At 32.9% G+C, this 24,282-nt stretch overlaps 1 protein-coding gene across 1 annotated transcript in view; it reads right to left on the reverse strand.

The window, feature by feature from the left end:
• The window catches only part of Wasl (WASP like actin nucleation promoting factor), a 70,688-nt gene that overhangs the window by 26,628 nt on the left and 19,778 nt on the right, over positions 1-24,282 (reverse strand). Inside the window, exons 2-5 of the mRNA XM_046422427.2 lie at positions 9,005-9,139; positions 6,689-6,775; positions 6,066-6,162; positions 2,599-2,622 (exon numbers count right to left, since the gene is read on the reverse strand). Coding sequence (XP_046278383.1) covers positions 2,599-2,622; positions 6,066-6,162; positions 6,689-6,775; positions 9,005-9,139 — 343 coding nt within the window. The remainder of the gene's footprint in view (positions 1-2,598; positions 2,623-6,065; positions 6,163-6,688; positions 6,776-9,004; positions 9,140-24,282) is intronic.

Here is a 24,282-nt window from a genome sequence, read left to right on the forward strand (position 1 = left end):
TTTAAGGTGTCCAGCGCCATCTAGTGGAAGGCACCAAATGCAGTACAGTAGAAGCACTGCTGTGCTGTCAGCAAGACAATCTACTTGCTGAACTGCAAGAATAAGAAAAAAGTATTGAAATATATTACCAATTATTTAGATCATCCTTTATTATACATGTGATAAATTAATACCATATTTTAATATTTTTAAACAAAAAGGTAACAATATTGGCAATACCTGCTATGTAATTTGACCTCCTACAACATTTAAAAAAAATTTAAAAACCCCTTCATTTAAGAAAAAAGTTGGGTCAGCTCATAGTGGAATAGGGAGGGGGTACATGGGAGGAATAGATGAATTCTAGATAGGAAAGAGGGGAGGGAGGGAAAAGGAGGAGGCAGGGGATTAGCAAGAATGGTGAAATGTGATTGGACATCATTATCCAAAGTACATGTATGAAGACATGAATTGTCTGTCAACCTACTTTATATACAACCAGAGATATGAAAAAACTGTGGTAAATATGTGTAATAAGAATTGCAATGCAAAAAAAGTACATGTATAAAGACATGAATTGGTGTGAACATACTTTATATACAAAGATATGAAAAACTGTGCTCTATATGAGTAGTAAGGATTGTAATGCATTCTGCTGTCATGCATTAAAAAAAAATCAATTAAAAAAAGAAAAGAAAGAAGTTGGAGACCACTACACCAAAGGGTAAAAGCTATGTATCTAAATATTTAAAACCATGAGCAATTTGAGCAAAATACACTACTAATGAGTGACTCTCTTAGTTGGGATAACAAAATTGTGAGACACCATCACCACATGAAGAACTTTTAAAGTTTATCCATGGAAATTAGATGTCTCTTAACAAATACATTTTGTATATATTGAAAATACTTACATTCTTTAATTATATGATTTGTACAATGTCTACACTTTAAAATCTCAAGTTGCTTTCTCCAAAGTTTTTAGATACCACCACTAAGAAGTCTTCCCCACTATTAATGTATGTTCGCCAAATACAAAATAATTAATAAAACCACAGAGGTTAAAATACTGGGCACACAGCAAGAAAAAATTCTAATGCTGCATTAGAAGTTCACAAATGACTCAGCTGTTCTGCTTCCTTTGCTTTTGCCCTATACCAACTGTATATCTTCAGACATTTCCTCCCTTCTCTAGGTCTCCAATCACTTGAGGCAGAATCTTGCTCCAAAATTTTACTAGTTTTGTTACTTTGAGCAAGTTACTTATCTGTGCCTGTTTTTTCATCTATAGGAATTATCTCAGAAGATGCCTGGTGTAAATGTTCATTAAACAGAAGCTGCTATTATTATTGTTGCCATTATCTTCATCATGACAACAAATATTTATTAAGCACTATGTTAAATACTGTGATTATCTCATTTAAGTCCCAGAGCAGCCCTGTAAGTATTAATATTTCTATGAAACCCATGGTAAACACTACTGAAGGTTGTTAGCCAATAGAAAAATTAATAAGGTAAATAAAAAATTTAATAATGCAATTTTTAGTTTGTGTTTTTATATCAGGAAAAGAAATTTAAGAACAAAATCAGAAAGCAATTTATTTGCTTAAAAGAGAAACCTCAGGCTGGGGATGTATTTCAGTGATAGAGTATTTATCTAGCATGCGTGCAGCCCTGGTTCTAATTCCCAGCACCACAAAAAATAAAATTAACAAACAAAACAAACCTCAATAATCATCCAATAGTCCCTATATATTAAAAACTTTGTGTTATCTAAGTTTTTTCTTGAATAACCATTCTAGGTTCTAATGGGAAGTTGTGAGATGCTTTTTAAAAAGCAGCAGCTACATTCTCCACTATAATAAAGGTTCCTTGGAGCAATGGTTTTTCAACTTCACAGGGGTCAGGGATTCCACTTAAATGTGGTAAAAGACATGGTTCCTCTCTCTTCAGAGAAAAGAACATAGACAAATTAATAAAACCACAGAGGTTAAAATTTAGTATATAATTTTAGGGAGGGTTTAAAATCCAGGATGAGAATCTACCCTAAAGGTCTGGGACCATATCTTTTACATCTCTGATATTAAATATTCAAAGAAGCAAACAAATGAATTCATCATATTTCAAGTGTTCATTATCAAAGAGGGCTACAATTGTGTATGCAGGTACAATTATTTATAAACACTTCTTCACAGTAAGTATTCATTTTAAAAGGGGCTTCATGTACCATATAACAAGTGTGAGATCTTTTGAAATAGGGAAAAAAATGATAAATCTTAAAGTAGGATATAAACAAATATAGTAAATGAAATTCAATGCCTTTACGGTAAGTACGGACAATAGTGTACAGTTTCTAAACTTGGCCAATTTGTGGGTATAGAATTAAGTATGAACCACTTTCATCCTATGATTTCTTCCTTCATGTTAGGAACAAAAACAACAACGAAAAACAAATAATAATACGTTTTCTCTCACCCGCCATTCATTAATTTCCAATAAGAACATAATTAATAGCATTTGATCACAGATACTAAATATCAGAAATCAAATGTAGGGTACCATACAAGAATTAAACTATAATTTAAAATCTTTTTAGTTAATAATTATGAAAGAGCTTACCATTTGGGGGGTCTCGTCTTTTCTCTGTTAGAAAATAAATTACAATATTATTAGACTTGTGTAACACAACATCAATATGAAAAATTAATCCATTAGAACTCTATTCCTAAATAGATGTGCAGATGGCTAAGGAATATTTTTCTGAAGATATTTAAGCAAACATCTAAATAAAGTAAGAAAAGGAATAAGAGAGCCAAAATCGTGAGATGGGAACAGCATGAGGGAACACCATGAAGACTGGACTGGAGAAAGCAAAGAGAATAGTGCAATGAAAAAAGTCAGGAGAGCCAGGGGCTGGCGGTGCAGGATCCCATGGTCCATGATTGAGGACTACAGAATTTAATTCTGTACATGACAGGAAGTTTTGCCCAATAGTAGGGCAAGTGACATCATCCAATCTATGTCTAAAAATTTACTCTGGCTACACTATGGAAGAAACAGCAGAGGGATGGATGAAATAGCAGCAGGGGGACTAGCCAGGGACCTAGGTAGTCCATATGACAAGATGATGGACTGAATTAAGATGGTAATAGAAGTTGAAAGAAATGGTGAGATCCAGGACATATTTTAAGGCAGAGCCCATGGGACTCACTGTTAGAATTATGAGGGATCATGGAAAGCCTGAGTGATAAAAGGGAGCATTTTATAGTGACAGGAAGAGAATCAAATAGAAGAAACATTTCTGAGTGGGAGTGTGGCTAGGATAGGGATATGGATCAAGCACTTTGCTCAGGTAAAAGTGTGGCTATTCTGACACTTGAGTATAAACAGTCTGAGGTTCAGTGAGAGGTAAGAACCAAAAATAAAACTTTAGGAGCCCAAATATAGTTATTTTTCAAAACCATTGTACTACATGAAAGAACAAAGGGGAAAAGAATAGCCAGAGAACTTGGAGCACTGAGAAAGACCAGAAAAAAAACTGAAAACCTACTTCTTTGCATTCATATACCTATATACCAGGTTGGTTCAAACACTACTTAGGCTTTAAGAAAACTGAAAAGTGGCTGAAGCATCTTAAATAAATGCAATTTCCACAGATTTACTAAGAATAAATTTTCTGTAATTTTAAGAAAAATGCCCGTAAATATTGATGCAATAAAATAATCAGTTTAAAAGTTACCGCAAACCAAAATCAATAAAAATTAATTGGTTGACAAGTTAAAAATCTTAGCAATGGGAATAGAAATGTATGATATATCTGGTAATCTGATAAAGTTATTTTCTAAAACATTTAAAGTAATTAAGACCTTCTAAGTCAATGAACATCAATCCCCAGTTTCCAAGAATGATGTTATCTCTGCATACAAAGAAGAAATACTACTTAAATTTGTGAATGACACAAATACGGAAATAAAGAGAGAATCATAGAAGTTCAGAATGTTAAGTTCTAAGAAGCAATTACTTAAATATACAATACCATCCTGGCTTGAGAAGTATTAATATGAAAAAAGAGGGAAGTTTGGTTGAACAAAACAGAATAGGAGCTAATGTGAGAAATTTGCTAGAAATATCAGAACAGTGTTCAATCAAACTGAGGGATATTTTAGTATCAGAGTAATAGTGAGACTGCACTGGAGTATTGTGTTCAAGTATGCATCATATTGAGCAAACGACATCAAATCTATCATGGAATCAAAGCACAGTACTTAGGATGGTAAGTCTATAACAATCATAGGAATATTTCAAGAATCTGGAATTGATTAAACTAAAGAAGAAAAGGTCTGAAGAGAACATGATAGCTTCCAAGGTTAAGTAGCTATTGTGAAGAAAAGAAAATAGACTAATAGATTGCTCAACAAGTTGGACCCCACATGCCTAAGTTCAAGAGAGGTAAAGATGGAGTTAAAACAGCATGCAGGACCATCCAAAGATGACTCAGCTGCTTCCCTAATGTTATACTCTTTCTACAATGGAAATACTTTGCCTAAAAGTTGGGGACTATCTACAAGAAAATTCTCGTGTGAAATGAAAGACACCTTTAACTAATCTTACCAATTTCAAAATCAATTATTTTTAACACTTTTTCCCCTCCTTTGTTTATATCAAAAATGTCATGTTTTGAGTGTAAGTAGCCCTACAGAGACCGTGGCCTAACATCAGAGCATGCCCCTGAAATAGGCAGTGAACCATAACCATTTCCAAAATTGAGGTTACAGTATTATAGCATTAAATTCTTTCTTAGTATAGCAAAAAAAACAGTAAATGCACTTGCCCCCAAAAGCCACAAAAAGCAGCAGGCCCCTAATAATTCTTCCACTGACTCAATGTAAAAAGAATAAGCAGGGCATGGCGGCACACACCTGTAATCTCAACAGCTCCAGAGGCTGAGGCAAGAGGATTGGGAGTTCAAAGCCAGCCTCAGCAAAAGCAAGGTGCTAAGCAACTCAGTGAGACCCTGTGTCTAAATAAAATTAAAAACAGGGCTGGGGATGAGACTCAGTAGTAGAGGGCCCCTGAGTTCACCCGCCCCCACCCCCGCAAAAGCAAATGGCAACAGTGAAGCAACAACTTGGTTCATTTTATTTTCATTTTTACCTCACATTTTTCTTGGAAATAAAACTAAAAAACAATGAAGATAGATAAAATGAAATACATGCTTTTACACTAATGTTTTCCAGATCCAATATGTTCCTTTCTCTTTGTATATTCCTTCTTACTGGTAAAAGATGAATATGATCATCTTCCAAATGACGTTAACATGTACCTCAGGAAGTATGGACTTTTCAATACAATACAATAAGGGTGTAGCTAGTTTTGAGCGAATTTGTTTGTCAGTCTCAACTCCCAAATTATCCTTCTTCTTAAAACTGATCTGCTTAATAGGAAGATGTTGGAGAGGATCATTTTTCCTAACCATCCTTTTCCACTTTACCAGAGCAAGGTCTGGTGCATTTGTCAAAACAACAGTATTACAACCATTAATTTAAAGCTCTATACTGTCCTACATAGTTCTCTAATTCTTTTCTGTGTGTTAAAGGTGTTTCATGTACTAAATTAAATTCCTTACCATTTTATAACATACAACTCTAGGAACAAAAGACGGACAAGGCAATGCTTATAGATCTTGTTTGAATTCTGCTTATTTGATTCTAAGCTTATATAAAATACCTATGGACAAAGTACAAAATACTTTAAGAATGTAAGTTACAATGCCATTGATAATTCAAATTTAGATTCAGTGTATGTGGAACTTTTCAACAAAAAACACTATTTCTTCTGAGGTAGAGATCACCAAACCTTTTTTTCTTCTTTGAAAGGGCTATACACAATAAATACTGTAGGCTTTGACAGCCATATATTTTCTGTCCTAACTATTAAACTGTGTTGTAGCAAAAGAGCAGCCACAGACAATATATACATCAATGAACATAGCTGGGTTTTAATAAAGCTATATACACATAAGCCATTAGTTTGCTGGCTCATTTTATGTAAATGCAAAAAATAAAAGAAAAAAAGGAGGGCATTACCAGATTTTCTTTGTCGTCGGCCCAACAAGTCTGTAACTGCTTTTCGGAATTTTTTTGCTTCTTCTTCATTGGCAAAATTAAGAGCAACTTGACAAGTCTAAAGTATTTTTAGCAAAAAGGGTAAACAACAAAATGTAGAAATTTAGCTTTATATAACAAAAAATGATGACTAACATAAATATATTTCTAAAGGAGAAAAAGTTGACTACACTGGTAGACAAGAAAGTTTTTTATGGTTTAAATAAATAAATGAGGCAAAAAGCATGAAAAAGCCAGGTGTAGAGGTGCATGTCTGCATTCCCAGTGACTTGGGAAACTGAGGTAGGAGGATCACAAGTTCGAGGTTGGAGGCCAGCCTGGGCAATATAGAGAGGTCCTAAGCCTAAGCAAGATCCTATCTCAAAGTTAAAAAAAAAAAAAAGAGAGAGAGAGAGAGAAGGTAAATGAAAAGACTATTATGAGAAGTTACCAAACAGACATTCAAATAATAAACTGAATAGTTCATCTTTAGCAAAAAATAAAAAACTGAATTTGATTTTCAATAGGGCTCTATAAATATTTTGGATTAAAAAAGGCAAGTAATGGAAAAATTAAACATGACAATAAAGGAAAATATGACTTACATCTCCAGCAAAGGTATGAAAATATCCTCTAGGACTATTATATACAAAGTTATTGTATAGTTCTTGTTCCCACAATAATTTCCCATCCTAGAAAAAAGTAAAAATTCAAATAAGAGCTATCAAAAAAAAATCTCTAGGAATGAAACAAAGCAGATGATTCATGATAAGGGAATTTTTAGACACACATTACATATAATTGTAATATATTACTAATATACTATTTTATAATTTTTTGTTCTTTCATAATTTCTTAATAACAAAATAGTAAACATTGGATAACATTTCTTTCATGAAACCTACATGTAAAAAAAGTTTAGTTCAATATGCTAATATATAATTTCACAATGATCAGGCACTTCCTAATACAGTTACTTGGACAAAAAGAAAACAGAATAATTCTCAGATCAATGTTAGAGAGAAGAAATAGGATATGCAAGGCACAGTTCCATTAACAATATTCAGGCTGTGTGCTATCAAATATTACAGAAATGTTCATATTCTTTTCTTCAGTTTTACAGATGTGGGAGGGTCAAATATACCTTCTCTGTACTGTTTATTAACAATATTTGAATTCTTTTGCAGAGTGACCTATTGATGAAGTACCAATATAAGTAGTATCAATCATACTGCAATACTGCAGAAAGAGACTGGTGACTAAATCACATTAAGGTTAACCTATAGATAAAAAAAATGTTTAACCTTCTTAACAAGGTGGCTAATTGTGTGTTCAGCCATAGTTATCTCCAATAGTAAATATGTGGTTGGAAAAACAATAATCATTGCCCCATACTAAAATGTAAGGTTCCACCTACACCATAAATTTAAAATATTTAAAATACACTGTACACACATGAACACTATCATGGAATTCCTTTCTTCTTCATATTACTCCATTTCTAAATAGTGTTTCACATTGATGATGAAAAATTATCAAAGTACTGAGGTTTTTTTTTTTCAAACTATGGATACATTCCCATCTTTCAGAATCACTGCAGAGATATTAAAAGGTTTGCTTGTCATCTATCTGATATCAGTGTCCAGTTTAGTGAAAGTTTCAGATTTTTGTAAGTAAAATCCCATTAAATCTATTGTCACATATAACTGTTAACCATGGAAATTTACCTACAGAAAGATGTTAAAAGATGTAATGTAGACTTCACTTTAGCAAAATGATAATTACTTTTCTGGCAGCCATAAGAGATGAATACCTGACAAATCTATGGTGTCAACTCTATGACAATATAGACTTGTAACCTGAGAGTGAAAAACATAAAACCATAAAAATCTGAATATAGAAACACAAGGAAAAATGGGTAGAAAATATTTTTTAGATTGTATAAATAATGCTTAAAGCAGTACAGAAATAGCACTACATACAAAACTGAAATAATAATCAATTGTTCCCTGAAAGGACTATGGATACTAGTCTGTGATGCACAAGGTAGAATGAAAGAGTACCACTAGAAAGAGAGACTGCACCAAGATCAAAAGGCATAATTAGAAAAAAACAGTATCATTAATGTATGGTGACAATGAAGAGGTAAAATAGGAAACTACAATATTTTCCCCTTAACCAGAGGGATGCATGAGAAGATATTCCATGGATGCCCGAAACCCTGTATAGTACTAAACCTTATGTTTGTTCTTATATATACATACTTATGATAATTTTTTAAAGTTTTTATTTGTTCTATTTAGTTATACATGACAGTAGAATGTATTTTGACATATTATATATATGTGGAGTATAACTTCCGTGGCTGTACATGATGTGGAGTTACATTGGTTGTGTATTCATATATGAACACAGGAAAGTTATGTCTGATTCATTCTACTGTCTTTCATATTCCCTTCCCCACCCCCTTCCCTTCATTCCCCTTTGTTTCATCCAAAGTACTTATAATGATAAAATTTAACTTATAAATTAGGAACGTAAAAGATAAACAATATAACTAATAATAAAATTGAATAAATATAAAATACTATGATAAAGATTACCTAAAACTTATAAATTGTTTATTTCAGTAATTTCCCAGTTAATATTTTGGAAACATAGTTGATTACAGGTATGTGTAACCATGGAAACAAAAAACTTGGATAGGAGGGAACTACAGTATTCATTTTTGCCTTAGGATCTGTTCCCATTTGATCCGAATGTCCATACTTCATATCTAAAACAAAACTCCACTCTTTGAATATTATTTTAAGTGCAATTTAATATTACACCAAGATAAAAAATAAATCATCTATATTAAATCATAATTAGGCAGAAACCTAATCACATACAGTTTAAAGTGAAAGCAAAATAAAACCAACCTTAATGTCAAATATTCTTAAAAAATAAGATCTTTGTGGATTGTCCTTAACAAGACAAGCAACACCACTGCACTTCTTTGACCACATACAGTTCCGATCTGCTGCATATAATTGTACCACTGCTGAAGACATAGTCTGCAAAACATAAATTTTAAAGCCATTAGTTTCAAATAACAATCAGATGACCAGATAGACCCTGTTAATAATGTATCTTATATACAACCTCATGAAAGACACCAAACGGGCGGGGCAAAAAAAAAAAAAAAGACACCAAACCAGGACCACCCAGCTAAAATGCTCCTGAATTGCTGGCTCCCCGCAAAAGGAAATAAGATACACTTATTGTTATTTTAAGCCACTATTTTTCAAAGTAACAAATACCTAATATAAAACCATATAATAATAATTATGAAAAACTCAACATTTATTATACTTAAAATACATCAGGAAACCTGCTAAGCACTTCTAAATGTAACTTTATTGAATTGTTAGTGCTATTTTAACCTCATTTTATATTTGAGAAACCCAACACTAAAGAGGGTTAAGTAATTTACCCAATATCACACAACTACATAGTATAGCTGAAATTCCAATTCAGACAATGTGTGACTTCAGATCCTGTATTAAACTATATCCCAATAAATTAAACATTTAAGCAATGAAGTACTAGTATTAGTAAAGGTTGACTTCTAATAAGATAGTTAAGCATTTATGGTACAGGAGCTAAGTCAAGTAAGATTAGGGGTTACTAATTATTGATGCTAGATACCTAATCATATTATCACTGTAGTAGATGTATCTCCTTTATAAAAGATGTTAAAACTGAAGGAAAAAAATTTAAGCAACTTGCACAATTGGGCACATATTAAAGGAATGACATTTAGTCCAAAAAAAAAAAAAAAAACCCCATGATTACTGAGAATAAGAAAAACTACTTGAATGATATTATCTTGATTTTCCCCCAAACAGTACCTAATTAGAATCTTTTGGAGGCATAGGAGAGAAGACAATTCATTACGTGCAACAGACATTTGGACAAAATTACTTTCCAGAACACCTGTTGCAACTCTCCTTCCGGATATCATGAAACAATGGAAATTCCCATTTTATTCTAATTTTTTTTTATATTATAATCTAGAATGGAAATATTCAGTCTTTCTCTGAAAGTTATACACATACATACTGATAAAGCTCTTTTTAAGTCCAATGAAAACAATAATGTTTTTTTTGAGTAGTAATGTCACTCCTAAACTAAAAATTAAAGAAATAATTTAGAATATAAAATATAAATTTTTAGTGTACACAAAAAATTTCATGAATATATAGTAACCATGTTTTGTTTAAAAATAATTTAAATAAAAGAGTCTCTTATTCAGTAATTATGATACTTCAGTTCAATAAAATTTGGGCACTGATCAAGAAGAGACTACATTAAGATTTGGAGATTATTTTGTTTTGAGTTTACTTTGCCTGGGCACTGCTTTCTTTTGGAAAGGATTCTCTTAAACTATAATACACACAAATCTTTTAAAATGCCCAAAATCAGAAATGTAAGATTAGAATAGTGTTAGGGATCAAAAGTTCCTACAGACTTTTCCAGGTAACAGTGCTTAATGTTGTATTTTTACCAAATTCATCTTTGAACTTCAAATGAGCAGAACATAAAGCAGCAGAAAATCTTCCACAAAAACTCAAAAATTATGAAGATACCTTTGAAACAGGATAAGTGCTTCACACCAAGACACTGGATTTAAAATAGGAGACTAAAGAATGCAGATGCACCTCTGGCTTGCTCAAGACTCACCAGTATTTTGGAAACATGCAATCACAGGAAGACAACTCCACAGGCTTCCTGCTCTGAACCCTTAGTACTAAACCCTTAAGGTATTAAATACCAGGCCTAAAAGTTCAAAAATCATGGGGCTGGGGTTGTAGCTCAGTGGTAGAGTGCTTGCCTAGCACATGTGAGGCACTGGGTTCTATCCTCAGCACCACACAAAAATAAAATGAATAAAATAAAGGCATTATATTATGTTCATCTACAGCAAAAGGAAAAAAAAATTTAAAAATTTTAAAAATCATATGAGAAGATTTGTAGTCTAGTGAAAATTCACATTACAGTCCTTTTAGTATGGTGTTGTCAAAATACATTCATTTCTAAAAAGAAAAGCAATTAAGCAAGTAGATACCAAGACTACCTACTTAAAAACAAAAAGCAAAAAAAAAAAAAAAAAACAAACCTTTCTACTTTACTTTTTAAGTAGAAATCAAGAAGCAACAGCTTGAAAGATAAAATAACCTTACTTATAGAATCTGAAATTCCATTTCTTAAAATACCTTTGTCAAAGATCACATATTATTAACACTGTGAAACACTGTTTGGATGTATATGTGCAAAATTAAAAAACTAGAAAAAAATTTATATTTAAATATTTATATAAATGTAAAGCAAATTTCCAAAGCATCTGTATAAGAAATAAAGACATGTATTCTATAATTTTCCATGCAAACATAGTTTGGTATTGTAAAATTATTCTAATACTAAAGAAAACTCAAATATTTGTAAGCAATTCTCAATAACTGCACATTCAAAACTTTGCTACAATTTTATTGTAAGTTGGTATCTATTTTACCCTTTTTACCTTGACCTGGGCAAAGTCTGAAAATAAGAAGTCAGAGCACCCTATGAAGCCATTTCTAATTAATTCAAAATAATTACTGTAAATGCAAAAATTGCTTGCACATTCAACATTTAATATATAAAAGCCAGACAATATAAAAACAATAACTATCCCTTAAACTCTAGATGAACAGTGGCTCAATTAAACTTTTAAAAACATTCCTTCCATTCCTTTAAAGCAATTACATCTAATCAACTCCATCACTTCTTGTCTTTCATAATTGAGACGGTATTAATGAAAAAAAACTGAGAAGTGCTTAGGAAGGGAAATCTATTAGCCCAATAACGTAAGGTTAAAATCTGTTAATTAAAAGGGAAAAAAAATCACAGTATCAATTTTTATATACATATTTTAATATCTTTATTTTATTTATTTATTTTTATGTGGTGCTGAGGATTGAACCCAGTGCCTCACACATGCTAGGCAAGTGCTCTACCTCTGAGCCACAAGCCAGCCCCCACAGTATCAATTTTTGTAGAACCAAAACCTTATCATTTAGGGTATTTCAGAACTGAGTAACCACAATAACATATTTATCCTTAGACTCTCACTGTCAAGAACAAAAACTAGACAGGGGAATGTATCCTGAGAAGTAAATTCCCTCTCACTGTCCTTCAACAGAGCACCTTAAGCTGATGTTGCACCAACCAAGAAATATTTCCCTGATTCTCTAGGATGAAATGCTAACTGCTTTTTCTTCGTGTTTCTAGAGTATTTTTTTAATGTTACTCTGTTATGCTACAAATCTCATTCTAAAATAGAATAATCTTCTGTTTGATTTCTTACCCATAAAAGAGAATGTAATTCTCACAAGCATTTATAATAGTTCTGCAAGCCTATATTATCACTCCTCCTATACTTTGTCCCTAAGTAAACAAATATTTGTTATTTGAAAATTGCATGCTCTGATTTTGATAATGATACTATGCTAATGACCTTGATTTCAGGATATACACCCTAAAATATTGTAAAGGGGTACTATGCCTTCAAATTACTCTCAACTTACTCAGAAAAACAACAGGTAAGCACACATATATGAAGAGAGAGAAAAAAAAAAAAAAACCAAGGTAAAGTATTATAAATATGAAGGCTATACAGAAATTGTTTGTACTATGTTTGTAGTTTATTTTTCTGTAAGTACAAAAATATTTCAAAATTAAAAAAATTTAAAAGCACAAACAATTCATGAAAATGCAGGACTCTCAGCCCCCATACACAGCCATGGCAGTTTTGACAAAGTGGTTCTCAAGAGTCATTACTACCTTTGCCACTGCTAAATGACCCCAAACTAAGAAAATAAACAAGTATTTGCCCCTTCTTCCAATCCCTTCTATATGTATACCAACTTTGTTAAAAGGAGGGCCATTCTAAGTAAGACTCAATCCACAGACATCTAGAACATTTATAACAACCACATTATGTAACAGGTCAAAGGAAGATTTTAGATCAGGAAAATAGGTGTTTCTGTTATTACAAAATAGCAAAGGATTGGAAAAAAGCAAGACTCATAGATCCCTATTTTTTTTTAAGAGAGAGAGAGAGAATTTTTTAATATTAATTTTCAGTTTTCGGTGGACACAACATCTTTTATTTTATTGTTATGTGGTGCTGAGGATTGAACCCAGCGCCCCGCGCATGCCAGGCAAGAGTGTTACCTCTTGAGCCACATCCCCAGCCCCACAGATCCCTATTTTTAATAAAAAACTGCCTATAACAAATACTAAGATAATGTAATACTGAACAAGTATTTATAACAATTGATATTTAATAATAAATATATAATGTTTTTAAAGGAAATATTTTAAGATAAATATTCAATAAATATCCAAAATATGTCAAGTGTGGATGCAAAAATCTTATGATTAACTAAAATCAGCTTTTTCTATAATCACATTGGTCTAGTTAATAGTCAAATACTCCCACTTTTACATGTATGTATATGTTTGTGTATGTACCGGACCCCAAATGCATGGAAAGTAATCTGAGAAAAATCCATTTAAGTTTTCTCACTATATAAAAGCTAGGCTTTAAATATATTCCTAAATGTTCTGATGATGTGTTCCTATGCAATAACCCACTGTTACTGAGTGTGAAATTTTAGTCTACATTGTACTAAGGGAGGAAGACTGCTTGAATTCTTATAATTAATTAACTATGCAGTGATCTCAAAGAACAATTTTCTAAATAATAAAAGTATATAAAAAAAGTATAACACCACCATAGTTCTATGTTAACCTAAAAAACCAATATAGAAACCAACAATTTTTAAAAAATTAAAACAACATATCTGGCAGTTAACAAGCATCTCCTAAGTGGTCAGTATGAGTAAAAACAATCCAGGAAAAGAAAACACAAAACTCCACTTTGGAGAAATCTTACCACCTGGTAATTTTTAAAATGAGAAATAACTAGAAAAGGAAAAAAAAAAACAGAAAGAAAATGGTAGAGATTAGTAAAGACAGACAACTCTACAAGAAATAATTAATTTTAAAAAACCAAAGCTGGAGGAATGGAGGAGGAGGAGAAAGAGCAGGACAAAAGCAAAAAGTAACAAAACAGAATGCCAACATGGAGAAAAATAATGGAGACAGATTAAAAAAAAAGCTGCCATATTAGGGAACAAATACAACGAGTCTTTTAGGTCTTAGAAACTATTTAAGAGAAGTACTATATTATCTGTTCACCACGCATTTACTGAGTACCTACTATCTATCAGGAATGGTGATAAATAGGGAGGACAGCAGGACTGAAAGAAGAATTAGACAGACATGGTCCTTGCAAAACAGGGCAGTCTAATGAGAAAACAGGTATTAGTAACTAATACAAATACTATGAAGGAAAACTCCAGTATGCAATGAAAATGTAAAACCTAAGTAGTATGGGAAGGCATTCCTAAAACAGTATTTTATCTGAGGGATTAAAAGGATCAAGGTTGAGGGAAAATGGGGAGGAAAGAGAATTCTAAGTAGATGCACCAAAAAATATTCTACCCAGGAAACATTAGGAGAGTTTGGGGAACTATGTGGGCGTGGAGGATAAGAAAGAACAGCATGGAATCAATTTAGAGACTTAACATTATTAAATAATATCAAACGCTGCTTAATTCTCTGATAATGGAGAGACATACAGTTTAGAAAGCTTGACAGGCAATGTGGTAGAGTGGTACACCATTCTTGAATAGCCCGATACCTCTCAATACCCAAGTTCTTATATATTCTCCTTCTCCCCGACTTTAGATTTGTCCATGTGACTTGCTTTGACCAAAGGACATCAGTAAATGTTGGTACAAGTTTGAAAAGTACTTGTACACTGTGGTCCATCCTCCTGATGAATGCTCTAAAAGCTGGGAGCAAAGACGACATGGAGAGCAAGGACCTAGCCTATTTCACCTGTCCTTTCTGAGCCCAGCCCTGTATAGACCTGCCAGCTTAATGGAACTGCAAGGGTGAGTCAGTGGCACCAGCCAAGTAACCACCCTGTCAATTCAGCAAATCCTGAAAATAAACTGATATTGCTTTATATCACAAAGTCATAAAGAGGTTTGTCTGCAGCCACAGATGAAGGAGACTGTTTTAGTATATTGACTCTTTTAGTATACTGAACAAAGTAAAAGCTTTAAACTACAAATAATAGGGTTTACTGTATCCTCCTAGATTTCTACATATACAAATAAAGTCATATACAGATAAAGGTGAGAGGGAGATAACTCATTATAGACTGGTTCATAGTTGCAAAATGTGTGAGAACACTTGAGGCAAAGGTATGGTTTTCTCTTCTGATTCTTCTGTAACTCAAATGGGCCTACCTAAGAGTCTTTCTTCTCTTTCCTCATCCTTCTTTTTCTCTCAGTCAGTCAGATTATGGTAAACCATACCTGGGTTTCAATCTTCAGGGAAGGCAGGTAGGGAAGCAGGATCCCTCGAATCCTCATCTCAGCTCACCAAAGTTTAGCATTACCAGCTAAGACCCAAGCCCTGATAACAAGAATTTTTTTTTTTTTTTTCTCTCTCCTGCTCTCCTTCCCAGAACAGTCTCCAGGAGTCTTGGGGGAGAGGGTAGGAAGGTAGGTTGCTAGTAGGATTTAGTTATTTCAGAATTCAAGAGCCAAATACCAGCTAACAATCACTTCATCATAAATTTTATCAAACATATAATCCAGTCCCCTCATTTTACACACAAGGTCAATTCATTTGCTAAAGGTCACATACTATGCAACTTTGGATGAACTTCCTAATCAGCTGCTAATTTTATATTCAAAATACACTATTCAGTATTTCATCCAAGTACTTAATTTGTTATATTTTTGGCCTGTCCCATATAAATGGTTCTTTAAGAACTATATATTCTTAATATAATTTTACTCCTGTACTGCCCCCCTCCCTTTGTTTTGCTTCTTACTTTGTTTTGGGGGAGAAAAAATGGGGAGGATTAGTGGTGGTAGAAGAAAGCAGTGGAGAGCTGGTGTATGAAAAGAATCTTCATAAAAGAAAAAGTCCAAATAGAGAAGCTGTATATCCTGAGGTCAGAAGTGGATTTACCACAAAGCCAATTAGATTTGTTTCAGGATCCTTTACTTTTAAGTGCACTTTACAAGGCTTGGCTTGTTCTCCATTGGGAACACATAGAGGTAGTGCCAACCCCAGCCTCATATAATGGGGCTCCTCTTATCTAAAGGTAATCACAGAACTTTCATCAAAGATGTACCTTCTATTCAATTCCCAGCAATAAGCTATCCTGTCCCTCCTGGAGCAACCACATGATGCATTCAGCCCATGCTTTAACCTCAAAGAAAAAGAACTAAATGCTGACCAGCTTCTGCTGGATATGGCATGCCAAGATCAAACTTCATGAATACTTCTGGGATAGGGAGCAGTAGACCAGCCAACTGTGATCTGGAGTTCTTCCCAGGCAAAAACTATCCTTTAAGCAAGTTAATTACAGATGTGTCATGAATTGGTTTCAAAAAAATTTCTTTAGCCTTCACGACTATGAATAACAAAGACAGAAATTCTGAGCCAATACTTATTCTATACAGAACCAGATAGTTAATATTTTAGGTTTTGTGCATCATATAATCTCTTTCAACTTATCCTCTGTATTTATCAAAAGCAGTCATAGATAACACAGAAATGCTTGTGCTGCAATAAAACTTATAGAATAAGCAGGCTAGATCTGGTCCAGAGGCAGTAACTTGCCAAGTATAAGAGGAAACCTTTTTTTCCTATGGAAAAAACAACAAACATTGTAAAGAAGTGATCCATGAATGTTTCCAAAAAGGTAGGAAAAAAGAGGTCTATCAGGCAGATAACTAATAATAGTAATACATTATAATAATAAACTATTTTTCTGAACTTTGTGATGTTTATGGTGTTATAATCTTTTCTCATGTTAAATAAACATTCACTTTTATACTTAGTTTTAGATTCTTAAGGACAGCATCTCTAATTTGTGTAAGCTCAGGTCACAAAACCTGGATTCGCCTTGCTAGGGATAAGAAAATAATGTAACAGCTTGACAGATTTTTTATAGAGAATAAACAACCATTTAACCCAATATATTCAATTTGCTAAGCCAAACTTAATGAAATAACCATTCAATAGTGATATTTATCAACTTAAGAAAACTAAGGCCATGCAACTTTTTAAAAACTAAATAGGATGGATGAGAAATGTCAATGAGTGTGTGAAGGAAGGGGATTCTTCTGTATTTAATATAAGAGTCTTCCACATAATATTCTTAATAGATGTATAACATTTGCTTAAAAGCTTGCTGTAATGGAGAGCTGACAACTTGAGGGAAAAACAATGTTGCTGTTTTAATATTATCAAACTGTTTAACAGCTCAGTTAGAACTTTTTAAAATATGGAACCTAAGCCTGCTTTCTTGGCCATTTCACTAGAGGCATTTTATTCCTTCACTTAATTACGTGTTGAGAATTTGCTACGGCACAGTGCCAGCTACTGTACGTACAATGCAAAATCATGGAGATATACTGTCTTCTCTAATTAAAGTGTACTTCTTATTTTGGGTGGAGGTGAGAGCATTTTTACTTCCACAGAGATATGCCCTCAACAACCCTATTTCTCAGGTCATTTCTCTTTTCAGCTAAAAATTAGTTTTGATAATTCTTCATTTGACCTGGTTTGTAGATCCCTTTGTTAAAAAGTCAGTTATTTACATGTGATCTGATAGTGAGATTATCATCAAAATTATTAATGAAATAATTTCTTTCCAAACATGAAAAAAAATTTATGTGTGGTCTTATTCTTGTCTATCACATTATATGCTAAAGACACATGAGACTGTCTCAGAAGTCATTACCCTTTCTCATATCTAGCTTCCATTTCAAAATCTGTGCTTACAAAAGTGAAGAGCCCTGCCCAATTCCAGTATAGGTAAGGTTGGAGGCCTATCCGCAGAGTTCACTTAAGTATCCTCACCAGTCTGTCACGTCCTTGAAAAAGACAGTGTCCTATCTTATTTCTATATTCACCCAGCCTAATGTCAGGCACATGATATGCAATTACATAATAGTAGAAACACTTTGGTCAACTTTGATCATCAGAAATCAGGAGGAGGAAGCTATTTTTCTTTTCACTGAATCTTGCCAAGAAAGATGCTCTTCAAAACAGTCAGTTGGCTTGTTAGGTAAATAGGTCCTTTCAAACTATACAAATGATTAGGTTTGACACTTTTTAGTGAACTGAAAATGCTAAGAATAAAATAAAAGAAAGAGAAAGCCAATAAAGAACAAACATACCAAGAAACTATTATGTGGGAGGGGCTTTAACAGGAGAAATTGTAATCTCTAATATTGCACGTAGAAGCATTTTCACATTAGGAAGTATAGATACTAATAACAACTTCCCTGGATAGAAGCCCAATGGAAAGTAAAGTCTCTCCATAGCACCATAATCAAAAAAGAGTAAGTTCAGAAGATGATTTGCATCTCATAGTTAAAAATAAACAAAAAAACCAAACCAAACCAAAACAAACAAACAACAACAAAACAGGACTCTACAGCAAAGAAATAAAGCACAGTAAAATATACCATACCAAACTGTTTACTGACAACCTTGTTTATCATAAGAGAGCTAAAAAAAAGTTCAATAAAGTGTTTGGTCTATTTAACAAACAAGAGTAAAGTGGTGGGGTTGGGGATAGCTCAGTTGGTTGAGTGCTTGCCTAGCATGCATAAGGCCCTGGGTTCAATCCCTAGCAGCACCAAAAAAGAAAAAAAAGAATAAGAATAAAGGGATAACACATTTTAAAATGATTTCTATTGAAATCATTAAGTATTTTAAATCTTATTAATTCAACCCCTGAAATTACTCAACTGGGATTTTCTAAATGAAGAAAACACCCAAACTCATTAAGCAGCCACAGTTCAACTATTCAATAAGATACTATATAGCTGCATTTAAAAAAATAAATAAATAAAGAGGCCCCTTAATTAATGATAAAGATGGACACGAAATATTATTATGTGGAAAAAGATGTAAAAAGAACTGTAGCATATGCTAACATTTGTACATACTAGCAGGAACAAGAATAAATAACTTGCATTTGCCTAAATACGCAGAAAACTATCTAAAAAGAGAAAAAACTAGTAACAGTTGCAAACTGTTTAGAGGTTTGGTGTACAAGTGTTTTGAGGGAAAGAATAGCTGGGCAAATGCAGTAAGAACAGAAGTTTAGTAAACTTCATTTTCATTTTTTTTGCTAAACCATAGGAATATTCTGGCTTTTAAAAAATAAAATATTGATTTGAAAAATACACATACAAAAGAAAGAAAAAGACCTATTCAACTCACATTATGGTGTCAGTCTGGAAAAAAAAAAAGATATCTTTCTGACCTAGAAAATGTAACCTACAAAGAATTTTGAGTAGTTTTTAAGCCGTCCCCTTAAAAATTAAAAGTGAAATTATTAAATAACATGCTCTGGTGCCTGCAGAAGCTTAAATTAAAAAAACAAACAAAAAACTGGATACTATAGGGAGTTGGCCTATGTCTGCAAATAAGTACAAAGTGTATGATTGTTTTCATAAACTTTCTGAGTTTTTGAACTGTAACATGATTGATTAATTAAGATGAGCACATTTAAAATTCAACTGGTTTTGTCTTCTTTATTTTCTATTCTTTATTCTGCAAAATTTATAAAAATGTATGTATATAGTGTGTATATAAATATAAATATATATATATATGTAATCACATCTAATATGCTTGATTTTTATATGTATAATGGAGGTAGGAAATGGCTAATCTTACAGCAAACGAAAAAATGACAACCTGAAAGTACAGGGTAAATGTAAGGGCTTTCCCTCTCTCTTTTTTTTTGTTTCTTTCTCCCTCTTCCACTCCCTCTCTCTTTCAAGTACAGTTTAAAATCAACATTAAACCTCTCTAAGGACTTTACCACATGTGAAACTCTGCCTAAGGATTACAGGAAAAGGCAAGAACCTTTTGTTTTAAGATCTACATTTTATTTACAATTTAAGAGACTTAAAACTGAAGTGTAAAACATTAATAATGAGCTTGCAATAATTTGCATAAGAATTATCCAATAAATTAGGTTTTATACTTATATAGCTTAATAATGCTGCTTGCTAGCTTCAAAAGGCAACTTATTCAAAATGCATTAATCAATATTTTAAATTCTGATAATTATTACTAAATTATGTATAATTACAAATGCAACTGCATTCCCCACAGAGAAGGAAGCTGTCTGTATTAAAATAAAAGGTAGGAACTGGGGATAGAGCTCAGCGGTAGATGCTTGCCTAGCATGCACAAGGCCCTGGGTTCTATCCCCAGCATCACAAATAAATAAAAAGTAAATCTTAGTATTTTTATCTTTCCATAAAAAAAAAAAAAAAAGAATGGAGAGGAGGCCAGGTGTGGGGGCTCATGCCTGTGATACCAGCAAGTAGGAGGCTGACGAAGAAAGATCACGAGTTCAAAGCCAGTCTCAGCAACCTAGTGAAGCCCTAAGCAACCAAGCCTGTTCTAAAGTAAAAAAAACTAAAAGGACTGGAATGTAGCTCAGTGGTTAATCGCCACTAGATTCAATTCCTGGTACCAAAAAACAAAACAAACAAAAAACTCCTCAAGAATAGAGGGGAAGGGATTAGGGTTGTGGCTCAGCAGTAGAGCACTTGCACCACATATAAAGAAATAAAATAAAAGGTATTGTGCCCACCTACAAGTTAATAAAACATTAAAATAAAAAGAATGGAGGGAAGTACATGGAGATTTTATATAATACCACTCTGTAAATTATATTATGTAAAAGCAAAAACAACAAATGTGTGATTTTCCATTTAAATAGGGGAACTTTAGATTTCACATACACAATAAATAATTTAAATGTGCTATATTTTTTAATTGTATAAATTATTTAGGAGCAATTTCACTTTGCCTTAGATATTTTATAATGTTACTCTTCTCTCCAAGTAAGTACCAGATCAGTGTGCCTACCCAAAAAAAAAAGGCAGGCAGGCAAGAGGGTACTGGGTCCTATGAAGTTCTGAAATTCCTTTCTGCACCTAGCAGCTGCACTGTCTAGTAAAGCACACACTAGCCACAATAATTAAATTCAGAAAAAGTTAAATTTCAGTTCCTAAGTCATACTAGCTATTCCATAAATGTTCAGTAACTCCAGGTGACCACCATATTACACAGCATCATAAAAAGTCCTATTGTATGGTAATGTTCTGGAAAGTCCCACTAAAAGGATTTTATGCAAGATCTCTTAGAGGAAGACATGGAATTTATAAAACCAAGGAAAAGTCAGTTAGGATCACTATACAAAGCAATGTGCATAAGGGAAAGAATTATTCAGAGTATTAATTCAATTTAACAGATATTTATTTTTATTGATAACAGAAAGATAATTAAACAGTAGTTCCATGTATTTAACCTTGTAAAGGAGATAGGTTATAAAAAAAGAAAATAACCACAACAAAGTATAAGTAACAAAATCAAAGGAATAAAGGTTTTCACAGGCGACTAAAAGGGAAAGCTAAAGATAAATTGAAGGCAGAGAATCAGGGATGTTATCAAGGAAGAACAGTGTAAAGATGGAAAGCAAAGCTGATAGGATTGATTAGCTATGTGATTTTAAGCAATTACTTTACCCCAACCCTGTTTTCTCATCTGTCAAATGGTGGTAGTAATATTATCTTCATTTAGTTAATACACATAAAGTGTTTCAAATAGTTCCTTCATCATAGATTTGTTAGGACTAAATAAAATATTAGACACAATGTGTTTGGAACATTGCTTGGTATTGTTTGCACTTATTAAATTAAATGTTCATTATTATATTATTAGACCAGTGCTTTATATAATTTTAAAGTTCTATTTGCTAGCTTACAGAAACTAGCAATTAGAGGACTAGTATTTTCTTTTGTTTTCACATGTTGATGAATTAAAATAAAGAAACCAACCCCTCTACCCTACCCATCAAACCCCTCAAGCTTCCAAAAACAAGAAGAAAAGAAACCCTCAACTCTCTGCGTATTTGGGATCTGAGCTAGAACCAAACAAACATTTTAGTACAGTAGAGAATATTTTGAACAACAGGATCTATAGCAGGTTTAAGTTTTGTATCATAACAGAATTTCCACTAGCCTGTATATTCATGACAAAGCAACCCTGAGGCGCTGCCTGTCCTCTGTCCCCATACTTAAATGTTAGAGACTGAATGTGAGACAAATATCTGCGCTGAACACTATCACAATTAAATTAATATTCTGTCCCAAGAGTTTAGAAATACTGAACTGAAGAGCTGGGGAAAGACATATGTGCAGCAAGAAAAGTTCCACTGACTTCTGTTTTTCTCAGAAGCTTCAGTCTCCTGCTGTTCCTGAAGCTTTATCGTTCAGTTCTGTTTTGGATTCCATGAGATTCTCTGGTAGCCAATAAATTCTTTTGCTTAAGCCAGACAGAACTACTTTCTGTTATTTGCATAAAAAGACCTTAACAATACACGTATTAAAGTATACACTGAGAACATTCCTATACCCTTGAAATCTTAATGGACATCAATGAGAAATGACACCTTATGATATGTATAGGCTATTGTAACCACTGTACAAATGAAATCTGAAATTTATATCTTGCTTTTGGCCTGAAGTATTGCAACAGTTTCTAAGCTAAAAGGCCACTTTGCTTCTATTTTATTCTCTTTTATGGATAATTCTTGCCTATTACCTTTTAATATACAGACTCATGTTAAAAAAATCAGGTTTCCTACTTGATTAAAAAAAAAGTTTATATTCTTTTTTAAGAATACAGACTCTTAATCTGAGGTAATCAACACTTTTACACTTGTCTCTTGCTATTAATAACCAACAGACCCCCAATTGTACTCCTCAATTTGGCTTGTGTTGTTTGCTCTGCTGGAATATCATGTTGCAAACCTTTCCAATTACATGAGAGTTGAAATATCACACTTTTAATTTTTCCTGACTTCCTCAAGCAAGTATTTCTTTCTCTCTACTCCCATAAAATGTCATATATACATTGAGTGAGGTACTCTTCATTGAATGATTTATATGTTCCCCTGTGGACAAGTTTCACCAACACACTGTTCACCTTTGAAAGACAAGGGCTTCTCTTAAACCATGTATTCAGAGCCCCTAGTATGACATTTTATATGCATTTTACATGCATTCATTTTCTGAATTGAACTGAAAGAGGTGCCTTAAAATCACACTGATCACTGCTATACTTTTTCAAAGGGATAGAAACTGCTAATCTGTAGCAATCCTCCTAATGTATAGGACATCTACAAAAATGTAAATTGAGCAATTTTATAGTATCCTATAAAATTTTATGTTTGTATAGGTGTCTTATGTAGAGGATGATGGGGCACAAGGGATAAAATTATCTTTCGTAGAATGACAATATTTTTTGGCACCTCAATTAATCTTGGGTTTAAATACATGATGAAGTCATGCATCCCATTTCTAATATTTTAAATATCACAAACCATAGCAATTTGCTTCTACCACAGCTTCCCCCATATAAAGGGAGGGCAGGTGTTAAGAGTTTGAGGACAAAAAAGCAGACCAAAGTCAATATATGTTTTTAAAAAGAGAAATGTACTTCCCCACTAGTTTGCAAAGCACGTTAAGGCCAGAAAGTTAGATGAACACAGAGGCAGGAAATAATTTCTAGCACATTTGATTAACTGTACAAACAACTTTGTGGTTATGAAGTCAATCTTAAAAACAGATAGCGGTCCATCTTTTACACACTGTTGTGATGCATGCTATGTATATAAATGTAATCTTGTTAATTACTCAATAAATACTCAGTTTGCCCAACACTACTATGCTAAGAAAATATGAGGCAAGGACTTTTAAACTCAAGATGTTAAACTTTAAAGAAATGAAAGGAATAATTTGAAAGTTGAAAAGATGGCAGTTAAACTATTAATTTTACATAGAACTTTTACACCTCTGAAACATTTCTATTTTGATTTGCATAAGAGTATTTCTAAAAAACAAAACAAAAAACCTAAACCATTTTCTTGAAACATCTTATGATGTATCACAAAATGAAAAATAAAAATCCTAATACCAAC

Source organism: Marmota monax, unplaced genomic scaffold (assembly GCF_021218885.2).
Source record: "Marmota monax isolate L192 unplaced genomic scaffold, Marmota_monax_Labrador192_F-V1.1 WCK01_AAM20220418_F8-fsc00027, whole genome shotgun sequence".
Classification (NCBI taxonomy): domain Eukaryota; kingdom Metazoa; phylum Chordata; class Mammalia; order Rodentia; family Sciuridae; genus Marmota; species Marmota monax.